Source organism: Ursus maritimus, unplaced genomic scaffold (genome assembly GCF_017311325.1).
Source record: "Ursus maritimus isolate PB19 unplaced genomic scaffold, ASM1731132v1 scaffold_1, whole genome shotgun sequence".
NCBI lineage: Eukaryota > Metazoa > Chordata > Mammalia > Carnivora > Ursidae > Ursus > Ursus maritimus.
The window spans coordinates 106,008,026-106,027,344 of NW_024423343.1; the positions used below are offsets into that span (position 1 = coordinate 106,008,026).

Consider the following 19,319-nt stretch of genomic DNA (forward strand, 5'->3'; position numbering starts at 1 on the left):
AGGCCCTGGCTTCATTTTTGCTTTTTGCTGAGCTTCAGAAAGCCTCTGACACTCACCCACCCCCTGATGAACACAGGGGGTGCCCTCAATAGTCCTCCCCAAGGCGATGCCGAGGTAAGGTGCTTCGCAGGTCCCAGGCTCTGGAACCCGTCTGCTTGTTCCCTCCAGGCTTGTCCCCCAGCTCTGCTTCCGGCTGAAGCATGAATGGCCTGGAGGTGGCTTCCCCAAGTCTGACCACCAACTCCTCCCTGGCCACCGCAGAGCAATGTGGCCAGGAGACGCCACTGGAGAACGTCCTCTTTGCCTCCTTCTACCTCCTGGATTTCATCCTGGCTTTTGTTGGCAATGCCCTGGCCCTGTGGCTTTTCATCCGGGACCACAAGTCAGGCACCCCCGCCAACGTATTCCTGATGCACCTGGCTGTGGCCGACTTGTCCTGCGTGCTGGTCCTGCCCACGCGCCTCGTCTACCACTTCTCTGGGAACCACTGGCCGTTTGGGGAAATCCCGTGCCGACTCACCGGCTTCCTCTTCTACCTCAACATGTATGCCAGCATCTACTTCCTCACTTGCATCAGCGCTGACCGCTTCCTGGCCATTGTGCACCCCGTCAAGTCCCTCAAGCTCCGCAGGCCCCTCTACGCACACCTGGCCTGTGCCTTCCTCTGGGTGGTGGTGGCCGTGGCCATGGCCCCGCTACTGGTGAGCCCGCAGACCGTGCAGACCAACCACACGGTCGTCTGCCTGCAGCTGTACCGGGAGAAGGCCTCCCAGCACGCCCTCGCGTCCCTGGCCGTGGCCTTCACCTTCCCGTTCGTCACCACTGTCACCTGCTACCTGCTGATCATCCGCAGCCTGCGGCAGGGCCCCCGCGTGGAGAAGCGCCTCAAGAACAAGGCGGTCCGCATGATCGCCGTGGTGCTCACCATCTTCCTGGTCTGCTTCGTGCCCTACCACGTCCACCGCTCCGTCTACGTGCTGCACTACCACGGCAGCGGCACCTCGTGCGCCGCCCAGCGCGTCCTGGCCCTGGGAAACCGGGTCACCTCCTGCCTCACCAGCCTCAATGGGGCGCTGGACCCAGTCATGTATTTCTTTGTGGCCGAGAAGTTCCGCGATGCCCTGTGCAACCTGGTCTGTGGCAAAAGGCTCTCGGGCCCACCCCCCAGCTTTGAAGGGAAAACCAATGAGAGCTCACTGAGTGCCAGGTCAGAGCTGTGAGCCCCGGGACGCCAGCCCTGTGCCCCAGGACCACAGACCGTTCTCAGAAGGACCCCCCCAGGGTGCATGCCACCCAGACTCATGATGGAGAAGTCCACCTTCTCCCAAGCCACTGCCAGTCTCTCCAAGGGCGGAACTCAGCACCCAGCGCCTAGTTCTGTCTTATCTGATGCTCAAATCCCTAAAAAAGACACCTCTTGATGGGACCAATCGGCCACCCCCTCTGCAGAGACTGGGCTGGCCCTGCTCACTTGCAGTTACTGGGTATTCAATGACTTCAGCAGTGGCAAAGGAGGGCAAGGAGACCAGAGGAACAGTTCCTGAACAATGAGTGTCTTTCTTTCCCAATGGTTGCTTGCTAGACTCCCAACCTCCTTCCCACCACAAGAAACACAGAGCTCTGCAGAAAGCACCCCCGAAGGCAGCTGTGAATGACTCAAGAGCAGGGGGTGCGGGAATCCCAGTGGAGGGGGAAGGAGTTTGAGCTCCCTGGGTGGCACCTCTCCCAGATGACCCTTGCATTTAGGGGACATGGATTATAACTTAGAACTGAGTGTTGTAAGTACATTTCAGGCTGGCCACCAGGTGACATCGAACAAATGCAGCCTGTGGGCACATCATCTCAGTGCTGGGTTCTTGATCCCTCCTGCTATGAACCCACACACAGACCCGCATGTGGCCCGACAATCCCCACAGCTCTTGGCAGCTGCCTGATCCCTCTTGAGTCGGTCGAGCACATGGCAGGGGGGGACAGATGCGGGGGAAGCCGGGCTTTGTCCCTGCCTCAGGACACTCCAGCAGGGAGCCCGCACCTGGCATGTGACCCTGTCTCCCACTAACCCAGACCAGCAGGGGTGTCCTTAGCCCCGCTCCCTCCCAAGAGGCTCCAGCAGCCACGGTGGGCCAACGTGTGAGCTGTTTCACTCCGTAGCATGGCGCCGACCATGCTAGCAGGTCCCTTTTTATACTTGATCACACTGATCATAAACATAACTGTACTTTAAGATTCTGAAGGTCATTGTGTTTGGCTTCCCAGAACTTCTCCTCCCTTCCACCCAAGAGTGGCAAAGTGGAAGTGAAGACAGGAGAGGCCAGGCAGCCCCGCGCAGGCCTGACACGCCCCCCCCACGCTGAAGTTCTGCATCACAGGCCTCAGACTGCTGGCCCCGGGCTAGGAGGTCTGGGGGGCACGCCTCCTTTACAGCAGTGCTTTCCTTCCTGAAGCGCTTTCAGCCTCTCTGGAGGCAGAGGGCTCAGTGTGGACTGTAGCTTGGGAGGAGAGGCCCACACCCGGCAGGCGCCCCCCGTTCAGCACAGGATCCCTGTGACACCATCTGCCCCCGATAGCCCCTCATGTAGACAATGACACGGGCTCCTGCCCGGTGGCCTGCAGACACCAAGACCAATACCAGACAACGTGGAGCAGGCGAATGGGTGAGATCACCACAGACAACATCCAGAGCAAAGGGTGCAGTGGCAGAGAACAGAGAGGCGACAAGGCAGGAGAGGGCAGGGCACACAGACATCTAGGGTGGGCGGCGATCTTCACTGGCACGGGGAGACCTGCTGGTCAGCGGAGGGGAAAGCAGACTTTGGCTGGGGCCTGTTGCATTTGGGATGCCCGGGGACACCAAGCGGTTGAGAACCCGAAGGAAAGGTCTGGGGTGGAGGTGTACATCCAAATCGCCCAGGACTCTGGGACGTTGGACAGAGAGGAGGCCCCTGTGCCGAGCCCCCAACGAGCCAACATGGAGACACGGGTAGAGGGAGGGACGTCAGAAGAGGAGAGGACCCAGCACAGCCATGAGGCAGGAGGAAACCATGAGAACACAGGGTCCTGGGCACCTGGAGAGCAAGCGTTTCAGCAAGAAGGAAAAGCTTTGCCGTGAAGCTTGCTGAGAGGTCAAGAGAGGACCAGCAGTGACCCGTGGGTCTGGCAATGCGGAGGGAGGTCGCATGGGGGCACCGGCCAGACTGGCAGTGGGGGGCACGTGAGAGGAGCCAGCAAGGGTGCTGGAACACGCTGCAGACAACCACAGTGGGAGCACAGCTCTGGGAGAAAGAGCTCAGACTGCAGTTGACCGCCCTGCCAGAGAAGAGGGTGGGGAGGGGCAAGGCTTTGAGAGGAGCAGGGACAGGGCCTCCATGGTGCATGGTGACTGAGGCCGGGGAGGCACCGGGAGGGTGCAGGGGAGCCTTCCCTTCGGGAAAGCGGGAGGGGCGGTCTTCACTATGGGAGGACAGTGGGGTGCCCTGAACATCAGAGTCAATTTGGGCCCCCTGGCTGAGTGATTTCTCTCCAGCAGCACTTAGCCAGGGGCACATGGAAGGAGGTAGGCGGTTGGGGTCCGCGGTGAGGGGTGGCCAGGCAGTAGTGATGACCCAAAGCTCTTTATCCATCCACTGCATCTGATGGTCCCTCCTCTGGCCACCTTCTTCCTCGCTGCCTGTTTTCAGCCTGCTCCTGGGAGCACCCCCAGGCCTGGAGCAGGCCCTGACTCTTCACCCCCTACTCTCTCCAGCCTCAGCCCTCACCTGTAAACCAGCAGTCTCTTAGCTGCTTCGCAGGTGGGCACAGGTGCTCACTAAGCAGTGGAGGGCCCTCCTCCTGTCCAGGACACGGCCACCTCACCTGCCTGCGTTCTTCACGAAGCCCAGGTCAGCCAGCTCCACATCGCACAGCTCACAGCGGAAGCACCCCGGGTGCCAGTTGTTGTTCATGGCCTTGATGACACGGCCGATGATGAACTCACCTGGAAGAGATCGGTCCCTGCTCGCTGAGGCAAGCATGCGGCCCCTCCCAGCCCCCTCCCAAGCCCTGTGCACACTGGCAATCGCCTGAGCTCAGCCTGGTCCCAGGGCTCCCCTCGCAGAGCTGGGGAAGGTGATGCCTGGAGAGAGCTGGTGCTCAGAGAGGGGGTCAGGGAAGAGCACCCATGCTCCCGCCCACCTGCCCAGCCCGGGGCGCGCAGAGGAGCGTGCCGCATCAGCCCTTACCGCAGGATCCACAGCACGGAGCAAACAGCATTTGGAAGTCGTGTTCGCAGTACTTCCGGCCTTCGAACTGCAAATGGGCCACCAGAGAGAGTTCAGGCAAACCCCCATCATTCCCCCCAGCTGGCCGGTCTTTGTTGGATCAGCACCTGCCCTTGGGGAGGCTAGACAAGCACCCCAATTTGTGCAACTGCTACCAGCAGGCAGCAGGGTGTATCACCCAACTCTCCTTCCGGAAAAGGCTTCCTGGAGGAGGTATTAAGGAGTTGGAAGACTGCAGGGGGTGGGGGTGCTGAGAGGAAGGCATTCCAGAGCAGCAGGGGCAAGGCCTGGAGATGGGAGGGAATAGGCTGGAATTGGCCCTATCCACAGGGCGGGTGTACAAAGTGAGGGGCCTCCAAGAAGCTGGGAACTGGGCAAGGCCAGCCCTCCAAAAGCCGCTGCTGTTTGCACAAGACCTTGGCCCTGCTGGTCCTGGGAGCGAACCAAGGGCTGGGATCAAGTCTGATTTATAAATGTCACTTGGCCCTATTTCCTGTGTGTCTTCTCTGTGTGCGAAGTCCATTTCCCCCTGAGGCCACAAGAGACCCAGAGAGGGGAAACAGAAAGAGGGACACAGGAAAAACATGGGGGCCTGAGGGAGAACCCCAAGTCCTGCAGCCAGCAGGAGCCACTCCAGGCACCAGCCATTGTTCCCATCTGCCTGGGCAACAATGGCCCTTGCATTGGCCCCAAGTGTGGCCAAACCCTGTCCCTGCTTTCTTCTCCCTTGACAATTTTCTTTTCTTTTAAGAAAGGTTAGTTTGCCCCCTTCTCTGAAATGAGCGACTGACTAGGCTGCAATTGACTATACCCTACCCAGTGGCCCGTAGAGGTGGCAGGGCATGAAATTCCTTCAGCAACGGCTATTTCCTGAGCACCTACTCTGCACCAGGCTTTGTTCTAGGCACACGGCCACCACAAACAGAGCTCGGCCTCCCCTCCCCCTGCCTGTACAGTGGGCCAGCATTTCCAGGAGGCTGGAAGGCTCCGCCGGGGCCAGTAGGCGCTCACACACCGCACGGCCATCCATCTGTCAATCCCATCAGCTGTACCTTCGAAGTCTCCCAGCCTCTGAGCCCTGGTCACCACCTGCACTGCAACCCCCAGTGGTGCACTGGTAAATGATGACCAGTCAGCCCTTTGGAAGACGGGGTCCAATCTGCAGCATTGACCAGTTTCTATGGTGGGAATATTCCTGCCATTCCTGCCATTCCTGCCATGGACAATGTGAAACTACATCAGCATGGAGTTGAGATAGGTGCGGCGGCCATCAGGGTACAGTTTCCACCACCCAGGTACAATAGACAAATAACCTCGAAGGCATAGATGATAGGAAAATGTAATAAAATAATTAGGAAGTGGTGATTTTTGAGTATGTGTGACCCTTGTTTTCAATAAAATTTTATCTCACTGTACATTTATATAACTTCATTTTTAATAAGAGTCATGTTTAACCACTAGTTGGCAAGATTATTGAAAATTTAAACAATCTGCTCTTATGAGCCAGTGTGGCCTAGTCTAGACAGCTTCACCTGATCTGGATTTTTTTTCAGTAATCCAGCTTCTGGTCCCACCTGTTCTCCAGCTTCTGTGCCTGCCCACATTACTCTCTCCCCAGCACAGCAAGGAGAGTGGAGAGTAGTCCTTTTCAGATGTCAGACAGACTGCTCCTTGCTGTCCCTCAAGTATCCTGCATGCTCTGACCTCAGGGCCTTTGCACTTGACTGTGCTCTCTGTTGAGTGCTCTTCCTGCAGATGTGTGCATGGCTCCCTCACCTCCTTCAGGTCTGCCCAAACATCGCCTTCCCTGACCACCCACCCTCCTCACCCTGAGAGTCCCTGTACCCAGAACACTGAGCACCGTCTGATATGCCATGTATTTATTCTGTTTACTGGCACATGGGGTTGTGCCACCAGGGCAGGGTGTTTGCACCCTGTGGCCTGCCGGAGTCTACCCAAAGGAGGCTGGAGGAATGGTGACTCTCCTTCAGCCCCACAGCCACACGTGAGGATACACCCCCAAAGTGCAGCAAGCTCAAGACCTGGCACGACTGCCCATCAGTCAGCGGTGAGGACCATGGCTGGGCTCCTAGAAAGCAGGCTCCAAGCTTCTGGGGGCTCGGGCTCCAATACAGCAGTCTGGCCGAGGGTCCTGGGCACATCCTCACCTCATAGAAGAGCCCCTCAGGGAACGGCCGGAAGCACTGGGCACACACGAAGCAGTGCTCATGGTACAGCTCTCCGTTGCTGTTGACGATCCGCTCCGCAGGGGCGAAGCGCGCCTGGCAGCGCTGGCATACCGCATTGGCCAAGGCGTTGGACATGTTGCTGGGGGGAGAAGGAACAGCAAGGTCAAGGCTGGGGAGGGGCAAAGACAAGCAAGCCTGGAGGGCTGCACTCGAGGGGCACGCCTCCCTCCTTAAAAAGTAAAATGCTCTCCAGAGTAAGGAAAATCACTGTCCTCACCCTGATGACAGTCTTGGCACTGTAGGGACTCAGCAACACACAGTCAGGGCCAAGCTGCCTGGCACTGGCTTGGGTCAGCCTGCACAGCTGCCCTACACATCCCCCGAAGCTTCTGTGTCCCATGGGCATCCTAAGTGCCGGCGCATGCCAGGGGCTACGGTACGTATTCTCAGACAGCAACCCTACAAGCCCAACGCGGCATCCCCATTTTACAGATGGACAAGCCAAGGCCTTCAGAGAGCTAGTGTCCTTCCCCAGGGCCACAGTGGGTGGAGGCAAAGCCTAGATGGACAGCAGCACCCGTCCAGACTCTAAAGCTCCCGTAGTCCCGCCACCGCCCTGCAGCCCCACGCACTTCCGTGGAGCTTCAGACATGGCCGGGCCACAGCCAGGCACACACCAGTTAGAGCAGCGAGGGCTCAAGACCGGCACTCTCACAGTGGCCTGGGCTGTACCTCGCTCTCCGGGTCTGGACTCCCAGCCATGGAAAGACCACACGATGGGTTCTAGGCCAGTTAGAGGAGGGACACGTGCCAGCCCTCAGCAGGGTGCCTGGCCCACAGGAAGCTCCCACAAAGGACAGCACAGTAGTTGCCAGCGTCTCTGCTTGGTTCCCAGGCTGCTCAGTCTTCACCATGCTGGGCCACGTGTTAGGGTGTCTGTGGCAACCTCAGCTCCCTCTTGGGCCTTCTATCTCCTCAGGGAACCAGAGTCTCTCGGGTATAGAACACCCCGGCACAAATCAGTAGCTCTGTAATCCACTCATTTAATCCCTGAGGCAACCCTGCCCTCCAGATGAGAGACTTAAGGCTCAGAGAGGTTAAGTAACCTGCCCAAGCTCACACAGCAGATGACAGAGTCCAGATTTGAACCCAGATTGGTCGGACTGCAATAGCTCTTTCCTCTGCACCAGGAGTTAGTTGCAAATCAGCTGCCCCCAAAAAACATGTAACCACCCTACCATGGAGAAGGTGAGGGTGCGAACCTTTGGGATAGGAGCAGGCTGGGAGCAAATGTCCTTATCCAGGGCGGGTAACGGGGTCCCCAGGGTAAGTGGCAGGCTTCCTTCTGGGAGGAGTAGAGTCCAAACCGAACCACAAGGGGAAATGCCCACACTGAGCCAGGCCCATGCTGAGGGGCCCCGAGGCGTGGCCCGGAAGAGCTGTGTGGGACTGACAGCCTCTATGACCCTCCAACATGCTGATGCCCATGCCTTTTGCTATGGGGTAGCAAATAGGTTTCGTCTCAAGCGTCAACTCTGACAGATGGGTGGCGACTGCCTGGCTATCTGGGCAAAGCAGGACAGTCAGGCTCAGCAAGGAGAGACGCAACCAGCTGGTACAGAGTGGTTGGACACAAGCTGCCTGCTCTTGAGAGTATCTTTCCAGCCTGTTCTGCCTTCTAGGGTATGAAGCCCATCCTCCCTTGCGGTCACAGCGTTATGAGAGGAATTCTCCAGCGAGTGAAGCTCTGGCTGGGTGTCCAAGTGTCCATCACAGGAAAGAAGGACACCTAAACAGGTTGAGCGCAGGAGGTGGGAGAGGGCTCTGCCGGCCAGGGGTCTGGGTGTGGGCTAGGGCAGTGGGTCTAACAGGGAGCTGCTGGCACACAGAGACAGGATGGAAACTGGGCTGCAGGCCCCAGACAGGACTCCCACATGGCAGGGGCAGGGCCAGAGGGCTCTTCAGAAGCCTTGCCAGGCGAGCTGGACTTCTGCATGCCTCAGCCTGCCCTCGGGTGTGTTTGGGGGACCAAAGCCACCTTCTTTGTCCGCATACCGGCCACCAGGGCAAGGAAGCAGGATGGTGGCAGGAAGAGTCAGGTAGAGCCCAAGATGCAAGGGAGGGTCTGCATGCAGCAGCCACCCCCACCCAAGACACACCCTGCATCCTCCCCAACCCTGTGCTGGTCTCCACAAGGTGGGCCAGACACCGCAGGGGAGCGAATGTCTAAGCCACCACAGAGGGCTAGCCTGGACTCGTCAACACAGGCATGGTTTCCCACTGGAGAACATTGTGAGCCTAGTGGCCTTGTCCTCCCACAACACACACCCAAGGTGGTGGGAGGAAGTTCCAGCTCCCGGCTGTGCACAAGACCTTGCTGGTCTTGGAGAAGTGAGAAATCAACAGGAAATCCTGTGACTCTGGATCTGGAATTCCCCACGCAAAGGACCCAGAAAATGAAGCCAAAACAAGGATTCAAGTCCAGCCCCTAGGCTTTTGGATTGCGGCTTAAACCCAGAATCCTGGGTCCTAACAAGTGAGCTCCAGCAGAGCCCCTGTGCCTCCCAAGGCCCCTTGCCCTCTGGCCTCCAGTGGGGCTGACCCAACTCCCCCTCCACTTGCTGCCGGAAGGCTGCCCTCTCTGCCAAAGCCACACCTCATAGGTGGCCCACCCCCCAGGCACTGTCACTCGCTTGCCACTTGCCCAGACACTTGACCAGCCTTCAACCATTCCGCCCTCATAAGTAGACCCTCTGTGATTCCATCTCACAGTGACTGTGTTCCTGGCCAGAACCCTAACAGATACCACCCTCGCAGCAGCCGGCTACACCCTACCTTCCTGTTCGTCTTCATCTGGTCCCCTGAGCAGAGCAGCTGGTCTTTAACTGGTCTGTGTCTAGTTCCCTGGCTGGGTCCCTGGGCCCCTTGGGTTGAGGGTTTCGCCATTTGTCCCCTCCATGCCTTGCACAAGCCCTGGCATAGGGAGGTGAGGTATGGAGGTGACCACCTACCTTTCACACCCACTGGCTGCTCCAGCCAAGTCCTGGGGTGCAGCAGCACCCCCAAGGCACTCCTGGAACTGCATTCCCATGCCATCCTGCTTGGGACCACAGACAACACACCAACCCACTGGCCTATGACAGAGGGATGGACAGACATGCAAATGTGCCTAACAACTAAACCATGTCATCATCAGAGAAATGCCAGCCGTCTCCTGCAGGAGGCGATGACACAAGAGGGGGGTCCTCCGAGCACACCCCTCCGTGTTTGAATCCTGATAGCCCCCCGCCATCAGCTGGGGGACCCGAAAAAGGGTACCAGCTTCTCTGGGCTTCATCTGCAAAGAGGTCCACCAAAGTACCAATTACTGCCTCACAGAGCCGAGGGGAAGAGCTCACAGCGTACAGCGCGTTGAGCCCGGGGCCAGAGAGGCTAAGCACTGGGTGAAGAGCTGTTGTTTCCCTGCAACTCTGGCAGTCTTCCAGAGCACCTCCTCCCCAGCCCAGTGCTGGGGAAGGCCTGCAGCCTGCCCGCGTTCCTTGCCAGAGGGCAAAGGGTGGGAGACATGGACATTCCACGTCCTCCTTCACACATTCCATCCAAGAATGGGGAGCACAAAGTCAGCCTCATTATTCCCCCAAGGAGACACCACTATCCTGCCCCAGCTGGACGACACTCACGCTGCTGAGGGCATGGCCGGTGACCAGAGGGTATACAAGAGTACACCATCTTGTGCCTCTTCTCCAACCCTTCCCAGCACCCCAACACACTCTCAATCTTGAAAGCACGACACAAGCCAGTTTGTGAGCTCATGCAAGATGTCACAGAACTTTACAATGACTGGGGTGGGGTGGGGGGAGCCCTTTCTGTGCCCACTTCTTGTGAGGAGAGGTTGCTGGTTCCAGATAAGGAAACTGAAGTACAGAGAGGGTCAGTAACCTGCTGAGGGTCACACAGGACTGGACCATGTTGTCTCTTGTCCCCTCAGCTCCTGGTGGCATTATACAAGCACAGCCATTCAAGACTCTCGTTTGTTTGTTGGTTGGTTTGTTTGTTTGTTTGTTTTTTAACAACCCTAGATCCTGGGGCGCCTGGGTGCCTCGGTCGGTTAAGTGTCTGCCTTCAGCTCAGGTCATGATCCCAGCATCCTGGGAAAGAGTCCCACATTGGGCTCCTTGTCCAGAAGGGAGCCTGATTCTCCCTCTCCCTCTGCCCCTCTCCCTGCTTGTGTGCTCTCTCTCTCTCTCTTTCTCTCAAATAAATACATACGATCTTTTAAAAAAAAGAAAGAAACAAAAAGAAGAAAAAGAACAATGCTAGACCCTGCCCCACTCCAGCCTCCCACCCATTTGAGCCTAGAAAGGTAGGGTGAGGGCCTAGGAACAGGCAGGGGCCAGCCACAGGGGTCCGTTCACACTTGAGAATGAGTCCGTGTTACTGGGGCCACATCGCCCTGAGCAGCAATCAGTCCAACACACGTGCCGTACGGCCACGCAGACCAGGTGCCAACCTGGCTCAATGTTCCCTGGCTCTGCGGTATGCGGCAAAGTGCTCCCTGAGCCTGGGCTTCCTCGTCTGTAAAATGGGCTAGCAACAGCTACCTCCGGGGGTGGCTGGGAGGATTCAGTGAGGTGGCACCTGCAAGCACAGCCCATGATGGCTCCATAACTGGCAGCCAGTCGCATCCCCTCCCTCCATATCTGACACTTCTTTACTGAGCACCTGCTCTGTGCCCAGGCACCGTTCCAGGCGCAGGGAGACAAGGGGGATCCCACTGCAGCACGACCTCTGAAGCTCGAGAGCAAGCTGCCCTGGCACCGCCCGGGCCTCCTCCCCGCCACTCCCTCCTCAGGGTACCTGGCTGCCCGCAGCACACAAGAACTTACAGCGAGCCTGTCCCACCCCAGCCTTGGGAGTGCTGGAAAATTACATGCTGCCTCGGGCTGCTACACGCAAGGCACTGACACGACCAGAAACACCTGCCCAGGCTGGAGCCCGTGGGAGATCACAGGGCCTTTCCCGACACCTGCCCAGGCTGGAGCCCGTGGGAGATCACAGGGCCTTTCCCGAAGCCCAGCCGCACCTCTTTGCTCAAGCAGCTTCGCTGACTTTGAAGCAGGTGCGCTTTAAAGCCGTCCCACTGAGAACAGAGGGCTGAGGGAGGGCACGAGCCAGAAGTTCACCGGAAGATAAAGACAAGTAGCATATAAACATATGTGTCTGCATGCAGGGGACTTTCCTGAGGCCTGATTTTCATGACCACACCCATGTGCCCTCCTTGCTTCTTGGCCTTGTCTATACCGTGAAATCTCTCTCCAGCATGGCCTCTAACTCTCAGTGCCCTGGGAGCCATTCCCTGCACCACTTCTCACTCCACGCATGTCCAAGGCCATCCAGAGGCCTACCGGTGAGGGTTCCCCTTCCAGCACTGCCACGCTCAAGTGAGTTTCTTGCCGTCCTGAGCCTCAGGTTCCCCATCTGAGCAATGGGCTCGTCCAGTCCCCGTCCTGGTGCATAAGGGGACTGCAATCCCAGATATGTAACAGGGATGGCTCTGCAGCCCGTGTTCCCCGCCCCCTCCCCCACCCCCACCCAATGCTCGGCTCTTTGCTCTGTCCTTAGCCCCAGATGTCTCTGGTAGCTCAGTCCTAATTACCTCTCCAGAAGGCTACTCTGACCATGGGGACACAGTGAACTCAGAGCAGGCTGGATTTTCCCTGCGTAGCATTAGCCCCCTGGACTTCCTTTCTTCCCTGGGTCCTCCAGATCCCCCCTCCCCTCTGTCTGCTGCTCCCTGTCTCTTCCCTGACTCCCCAGCCCTCCTCCCAACCTCAGGGTCCTCTCCTGCTGTTCCTCGCCCAACTCCTCCTCCGGGGGCTGCACCCGTCACTTTCATGCCAATGACCCCAAGTTCACAGCCCTCATCACTCTCTCTCCAACTTTCTACTAGAAGTTTTCACCCCAATGGCCCCTGGGGCCCAGCCCCCAGCCCCAGACACCCACACCAGTGGCTCCACCACCATGTCCATGCCCCACCCCAGGTTAACTCATCTCCTCAGATGCCCTGAGCTGCATCCTGAGCCCCACATGCTCCCCTTCCTGCCCCAAAGGAGGCTTTCATCAATTGTCTACGCTGGCAATTCTCCATGAGATGAAGCAGTTCAGATTTTAGAGTCAGTCCAAACTGGCTTCAAATCACAGCGCAGTCATTTTTGGATGGGGGCTGTCCAGTTTGTTCCTGTTTGCCACTTTAGAGTGGCAATGAAACGATCCCAGTCTGAAAGCAGTAATGGGAGTTCCATGGGACAACCTAACTCTAACACCCCATTCTCAGCGTCCTGCCCAAGAATGTTGATCCCAGATGACAACAAACCCACCAGATTAATCGCGCCCTACCCCCAACCTTATCGCCAACCCAGGCGCTGTCCCCACGCCCTGGGCGGACGGGCTCCTGCCGTCGGAAGGGCCAAGCCGGGTGTCTGAGGAAAGGCCGGCAGCCGCAGCTTTCCGGCCATTGTCCCTGCCGACCCCGCCCGGCCCCTGGCCACCTACCCAGGCGCGGCGGGCGGCGGGCTCTGCCGGTGCTGGCGCCGCCGGTAGAGCCCCGACGCGGCGAGCGCGCCCAGCCGGGCTGCCATGGTGCGGGCCTCCTCCTCCCGTTGCGGGGCGGCCCTGCTCCGACGGACCCGCGACCACCTCGGCTTCGGGGGTCAGAGGCGGTGGCGGGAGCGGCGGGGCGGCCGGCAGCCACCTCCGGCCAAACACCGTGACGGCGACGGGACAGGCCGGCGTGCAGGGGGCGCCTCTCCCCCCACCCTCTCTGGACAGGAGCTCACGTTACACACTGCGATCTCCAAAGGGCAGCAGAGTCAACTCCAAATAGAAAGGATATTGTTCGCGCGGCGGGGGCAGCACAGTGAAAGCAGAGGCCGGCGGGGCTGGGTCCAGGCTGGGGAGGGGACTCGCTGGGAAGGTCCCAAACAGCACTGAGGTGAGGTCCATAGTAGCAGGCCAGGATGCCCGGAGGTCCCAGGCTGAGAGGAGCCTAAGAGGGATCCCCAAGCCCCATGACATGCTCATGATGGACTCTTGGCTGAGGAGGGCAGTATGGGACTGATCTGGTTTAGGAATCTTAGAAAAAAGTTAAGAAGCTGGTGAGGAAGCCCCACACATGCCCACATTCTGCCTTGTTCCCTCCCCTGAGAGCCTGCGCTGCAGAGGATACCTGGAGACCCAGACCAGGGCAGCAGCCTTGGTCCCCTGGATCCAACCAACAAATTGCCAAGCACCCAAAAGAGGTCTATGCTGTCAAAGCTCAGAGAACATGTTAGCCCCCAACTTGTCGGGAAAAGCAGAAGCAGCAGAGACTGATAGAAGACCGCCAGGAAGGCACTGTTCCCATGCATTTTTACCTAAAGAGATCAGCAGGGTTACTGTGATCCAAGCGCAAACACCCAAGGTCAGTGTCGGAATTGTGGCCACCGCTGGCCGAGCAGGCACTATGGTCAGCAATAAAATAAGGATCCAGGGCACTCACGGAGATCTTTAACACTGATTCCATTTTCCTGAAAAACCTTTCTAAAGTCAGAAAGCCTAAGCAGTATCTTCCTTCACCTTTCAAAAGAAAAAAACAGTAGCTATCATTCTGAACAGCAGGGCGCTGGTCCTCCTACCCTGGGGTGGAGGGAAACTTTGGAGAGGATCCACTGGCACTCAGATGCCGGGCCCACATAACAAGAAGCATACCTCATCCAGAAAATCCAAACTCATTAACCTCCCTGGGGGTCAGCTCCAAAACACAGCCAGATGACCGCAAGCACTGGGTGCAACATGACTTGTAAATGCAGCTCAATTCCAAAAGTACCAAGCACTGATCAGTTCAACAAGTATTTTTTTAAAAGTGGCTGTAGGGGCAAAAGGGCATAGAGAGGCTGAGGTTGGAGGAGCCAACAAGTACAAAGATCACCTCCCACTCTCTGATGTGGATAGCTGAAAGCTTAAGAAAGCTTATTAGAAAGTTTTGTTACAGCACCTTGAAGTCAACGCCCTAGGGCCTGGGCCCCTCCTACCAGCCGCATTCAGCCCCTCCCATGGGGAAATCCTGAGCTCTGGAACCCAGAACTCACCCAGAGCCACAGTTTCATTTAGGGAGGGAACATTTATTTAGGGTTTCTGAAATTGCAGATAGACCGGAGAGGGAGGCTATAGCCACACGTGTTTTGTGCATCATCATTTGTAAATGAAGTTCAAGTCCAAGGTTACCAAGCACTAATCAATTCAACAAATATTTACTGTAAGAGGGAGTACCAAGGGCTAGAAATTGAGAAAGGAAATTACAGTCTGATTGAGCCCAAATCCCAAATCTCTGCACAGCCTTGTGCCCCAGCCCCCCAATTCGGCAACCTGTCTTGCAGAAGTGGGTATCAGAGCCATGCTGGTGTCCCAGCCAGCACTCTGGCTCCAGAGGACAAAGTTGCAAAAACATAATAAGAATGATATCAGCCTAAATGGCAGAGAAAGAACCTTTGAAATTTTGTCCCTCCATAAAAACAATGAAAAAACTAGCAAAAATTGTCAGAATCTACTTTTTCAGAACTCTGTAAGTTAACCACAGTTTTGCAGTAACCCAGGGGCATTTGGTCAAGAAAAACAGTTGAATTTTGGTAAGAACAGTGAGCTTTGTGGTGTTTTAATTTATCCTAGCCCATGACCCCTATACCCTAATTCCATGACTGCCTTGATAAATAACATCCTGCATTCCCAGTAATTAAGAAGCAGACAAGGCTGGAGCTCCTTCAAGCCTTCATTCCCTGGAAGACTCCATTTGAAAGTCTAGTCTTTATGTGACCTCACTCACACATACCCAATGCTAAAAGCCTCTCTTGGGGGCTGTTTTTCAAATGTACTACTATCGTAGCTGCCTGTGGTATCATAGCTATCATTGCCATAGGCAATGGTTAACAGTGGGGGCAACAATAGACTAAACAAAAAGCTTAAAAGGAAAAACTGAGGAATGAGATGTCCTTAGGGACTTCGAAAAGGACCAACATATTCTTGGGAACCTAGAAGGCCATGCAAAAGCACAAGACTGCTTGCATGCTCAGGGAAGAACTAAGGTCCTAAACTCTCACTTCTGACTGACCTTCAGGCTTGTGCAAGCAGGAGAGAAGGCTATGGCAGAGTTGTAAACTGCCCAGTTGAATGTTGAAGGTGAACCCTAACATACACTTAGTGCCCTCAGTAAAGACTGAAAGGCTTATTGGTTTCAGGCATTGAGGGAAATCTTTGTCCAGTCATTAGCTGGCCACTAAACTAACCAAGCAGAGACTTCAGTGGTCACAAATGACAAAGATACAGACTTTACAGAGTTTGATCAGAAAAGTCACTAAAGAGGCTCCTGGGTGGCTCAGTCAGTTAAGTGTCTCCTTTGGCTCAGGTCATGATCTCAGGGCCCTGGAATCAAGCCCAGAGAGCCTGATGTGCTCTCTGCTCAGCAGCAAGTCTGCTTCTCCCTCTCCCTCTGTGATCTCTCTCACTTACTCTCTCAAATAAATAAATAAAATCTTTAAAAAAATAAAATTCAAATTTAAATTTAAAAAATACTAAATAATAAAAGCCCCTAAACAAACAAGTAGCAACAACGAACTCAGAGGAGTGGGGGAGAATCTGATCTCAGAATTGCTGCATATTATTTGAAATGTCCAGTTCTCAGCAAAAAATTATGAGTCATACAAAGAAATGCAAAATATGACCCTTCCACAGAAAAAAACAGCAATCAATAGAAACTGTCCCTGAGGAAGCCCAAACATTAGACTTACTAGAGAGACTTTAAATCAGCTATTTTAATTATGTTCAAAGAACTAAAGGAAACCATGTCTAAAAAAACTAAAAGAAAGTATGAGAATGATTTCTCACCAAACAGAGAATATTGATAAAGAGATAGAAATTATAAAATGGGACCAAATAGAAATTCTGCAGTTGAAAAGAAATACTAAAAAGAGTCCTTCAGGATGAAATTAAAAAACTCTAGACAATAATTTGAATCCACATGAAGAAATAAAAAGCAGCAAAGTATACTTAACCTTGACATAGTTAAGGTAACTATATAGATAAAAATAAAAGACAATATAAATGTACTTTCTGTTTATAAACCTATTTCTCCTATCTGATTTAAAAACAACAGCATAATGAAATAATTTAATACAAAAGAAGGCAATAATAGTGTAGGAATTGAGAAACAAAAAACACACAAGATATACATTTTAAAAACAGTAAATGGTAAATGTAAAATAATTACATTAAATGTAAATGGATTAAACTCTCCAGTTAAAAGTCAGAAATTAGCAAACAGAACTTTTTTTAAAAAAAACATGATCTACCTATATGATTTCTATAAGAGATTCACTTTAGACAAAAACACAAATAGTTGGAAAGTAAAAGTATGGATAAGATATACCATGCCAACAGCAACTAAAAAAGAACTGGAGTGGCTATGTATACTAACATCAGACTAAATAGACTTTAAGACAAAAATTGTCACAAGAGCAAAAAAGGAACTTTTATAGTTATAAAAGCATCAATCCATCAGAAATAAATAACAAGTATAAACATATGCACCTAACAATAGATTCAAAATACTTGGAGCAAAAATTGGTAGAATGAGAGGAAAATAGATAATTTAGCAATAATAGTCGGAGACTCCAATACTCCACTTTCTTTTCTTTTTTTTTTAAGATTTTTATTTATTTATTTGAGAAAGAGAGAGCATAAGGAGGGAGGTGGCGCCCAGAGGGGCAAAGGGAGAGGGAGAAGCAGATTCCCTGCTAAGCAAGGAGCCCAGCATGGGGCTCAAACCCAGGACCCTGACATCACAGGACACTGAGATCATGACCTGAGCCAAAGGCAGATGATTAACTGACTGAGCCACCCAGGTGCCCCAAAACTCAACTTTCTTAATGGATAGACTAAATTACACAAAAGCTAAGCAAGGATAGAGAAGACATAAACAACACTGTAAACTCAGTACACCTAAAAGACGTCTATCTATAGGACAGTCCACCCATCAATAGCAGAACATATGTTCTCAAGTGTACATGGAACATTCTCCAGGGGAGACCATATCCCAGGCCATAAAAAGAGCCTCAGGAAACTTAAAGGGACTGAGATCATAGAAAGCATATTTTCAGATCACAATGGAATAAAATCACAAATCAATAATAGAAGGAAATTTAGGAAATTTACAAATATGTGGAAATTAAGCAACACACTCGTAAAGAACTGCTGAGTCAAAGAAGAAAAGGGAATTTGGAAAAGACCTTGAGATGAATAAAATGAAAATACAACACACCAAAATTTATGAGATATAGCTCAAGCAGTGCTCGAGGGAAATTTATAGTTGTAAATAGCTGTACAGTTTTAACTATAGTTTATATTTGTATAATAGGGGTGCCAGGCTGGCTCAGTCAGTAGAGCATGTGACTCGTGATCTTGGGGTCATGAGTTCAAGCCCCACGTTGGGGCTTAAAAAGCCCCTACTTAAAAAAAATAGTTGTATAATAACTAGTTGTATAGTATAAAATAGTTTTATAGTTATATATTTAAAAAATCTCAAATCAATAACTTAACTTTCCACCTTAAGAAACTAGAAACAGAAGAGTAAACTAACTCAAAGCAAGCATAGGGGAAGAAATAATAAAGATTAGAGTAGAAATAAGTGAAGTAGAGATTAGGGAAAAAATAGAGAAAAGCAACAAAATCAAAAGAGATTCTTTGATAAGATCAGCAAAACTAACAAACATTTAGCTAGACTGACCAAAAAAAAAAAAAAAGAAAGAAAGAAAGAAAGAAAAGAGAGAGAGAGAAAACACAAATGACTAAAATCAGGAATGAAAGAATGGACTGAAGTTACAGAAACTTAAAGGACTTATGGGAATGCTGTGAACAAGTATAGACAAACTAAATTACAGCAAATCAAATAACCTAGCTGAAATGGACAAATATCTAGAAAGATACAAAGTACCAAAACTGAATCAACAAGAAATTGAAGATCCAAATAGGTCAACAACAAGAGGCTGGATTCATAATCAAAATCTTCCAGGGCGCCTGGCTAGCAATATCGATGGAGCACGCAAATCTTGATCTTGGGGTTGTGAGGTTAAGCCCCATGTTGGGTGCAGAGATTACTTTAAAAAAAAAATCTTAAAAAAAATCTTCCTACAAAGATGAGCCCAGGACCAAATGGTTTTATTGGTGAATTTTACCAAATGTTTAAGTAGCATTAACACCAATCCTTCACAAACTCTCAAAAAATCTACCAGGAAGGAACACTTCCCAACTCACTCAGCGAGGTTAGCATTACCCTGAATCAGAAAAATACAACACAAGAAAACTGCAGATGAATATCGCTTATGAATATAGATGCAAATGTCCTCAACAAAACTCAATCTAGCAGCCTATAAAAAGTACTACATACCATGACCAAAGGAGATTTATCCCAGAATATAAAGTTGGTTTAACATCCAAAATCATTGTAATTCATCATACAAACGCTGAGAATGCACTTGACAGAAGTCCAACACAATTTCATGATTAAAAAAACAAACACAAAAACAACTCTCAACAAACTAGGAATAGAAGGGTACTTCCTCAGTCAGGTAAAAACCCAGAACTAACATCATACTTAATGATAAAAGACTGAGAGATTCCCCTCCAAGGTCAGGAACAAGACAAGGATGCCCAGTTTTGTCATTTCTTTTCAACGTAGCAGTGGAGGATCTAGCAAGGACAATTGGCAATAAAAGGAAATAAAATGTATCCAGATTGGAAAAGAAGAAGTGAAACTATCTCTATTTGCATACCACATACTCTTATATAT

The 19,319-nt window shown here is 52.6% G+C and overlaps 2 protein-coding genes across 6 annotated transcripts in view; one reads left to right on the plus strand and one right to left on the minus strand.

The window, feature by feature from the left end:
• Window positions 1-19,319, minus strand: part of LIMS2 (LIM zinc finger domain containing 2) — a 41,411-nt gene that overhangs the window by 11,557 nt on the left and 10,535 nt on the right. For 2 of the 5 annotated variants that reach the window (XM_008686070.2, XM_040619314.1), the window contains exons 2-4: window positions 6,425-6,584; window positions 4,218-4,284; window positions 3,853-3,973 (exon numbers count right to left, since the gene is read on the minus strand). In XM_008686070.2, coding sequence (XP_008684292.1) covers window positions 3,853-3,973; window positions 4,218-4,284; window positions 6,425-6,580 — 344 coding nt within the window. In that variant the 5' untranslated portion in view covers window positions 6,581-6,584. Of the gene's footprint in view, window positions 1-3,852; window positions 3,974-4,217; window positions 4,285-6,424; window positions 6,585-13,281; window positions 13,403-13,857; window positions 13,961-14,191; window positions 14,316-19,319 lie in introns of those variants that run through there. The other 3 variants (XM_008686067.2, XM_008686068.2, XM_008686069.2) reach the window with 3 other exon arrangements.
• GPR17 (G protein-coupled receptor 17) lies at window positions 17-1,430 on the plus strand. The gene has a single exon (XM_008686065.2). It carries the CDS (start codon window positions 201-203, stop codon window positions 1,218-1,220), a length of 1,020 nt encoding a protein of 339 aa, XP_008684287.2. The 5' UTR covers window positions 17-200; the 3' UTR covers window positions 1,221-1,430.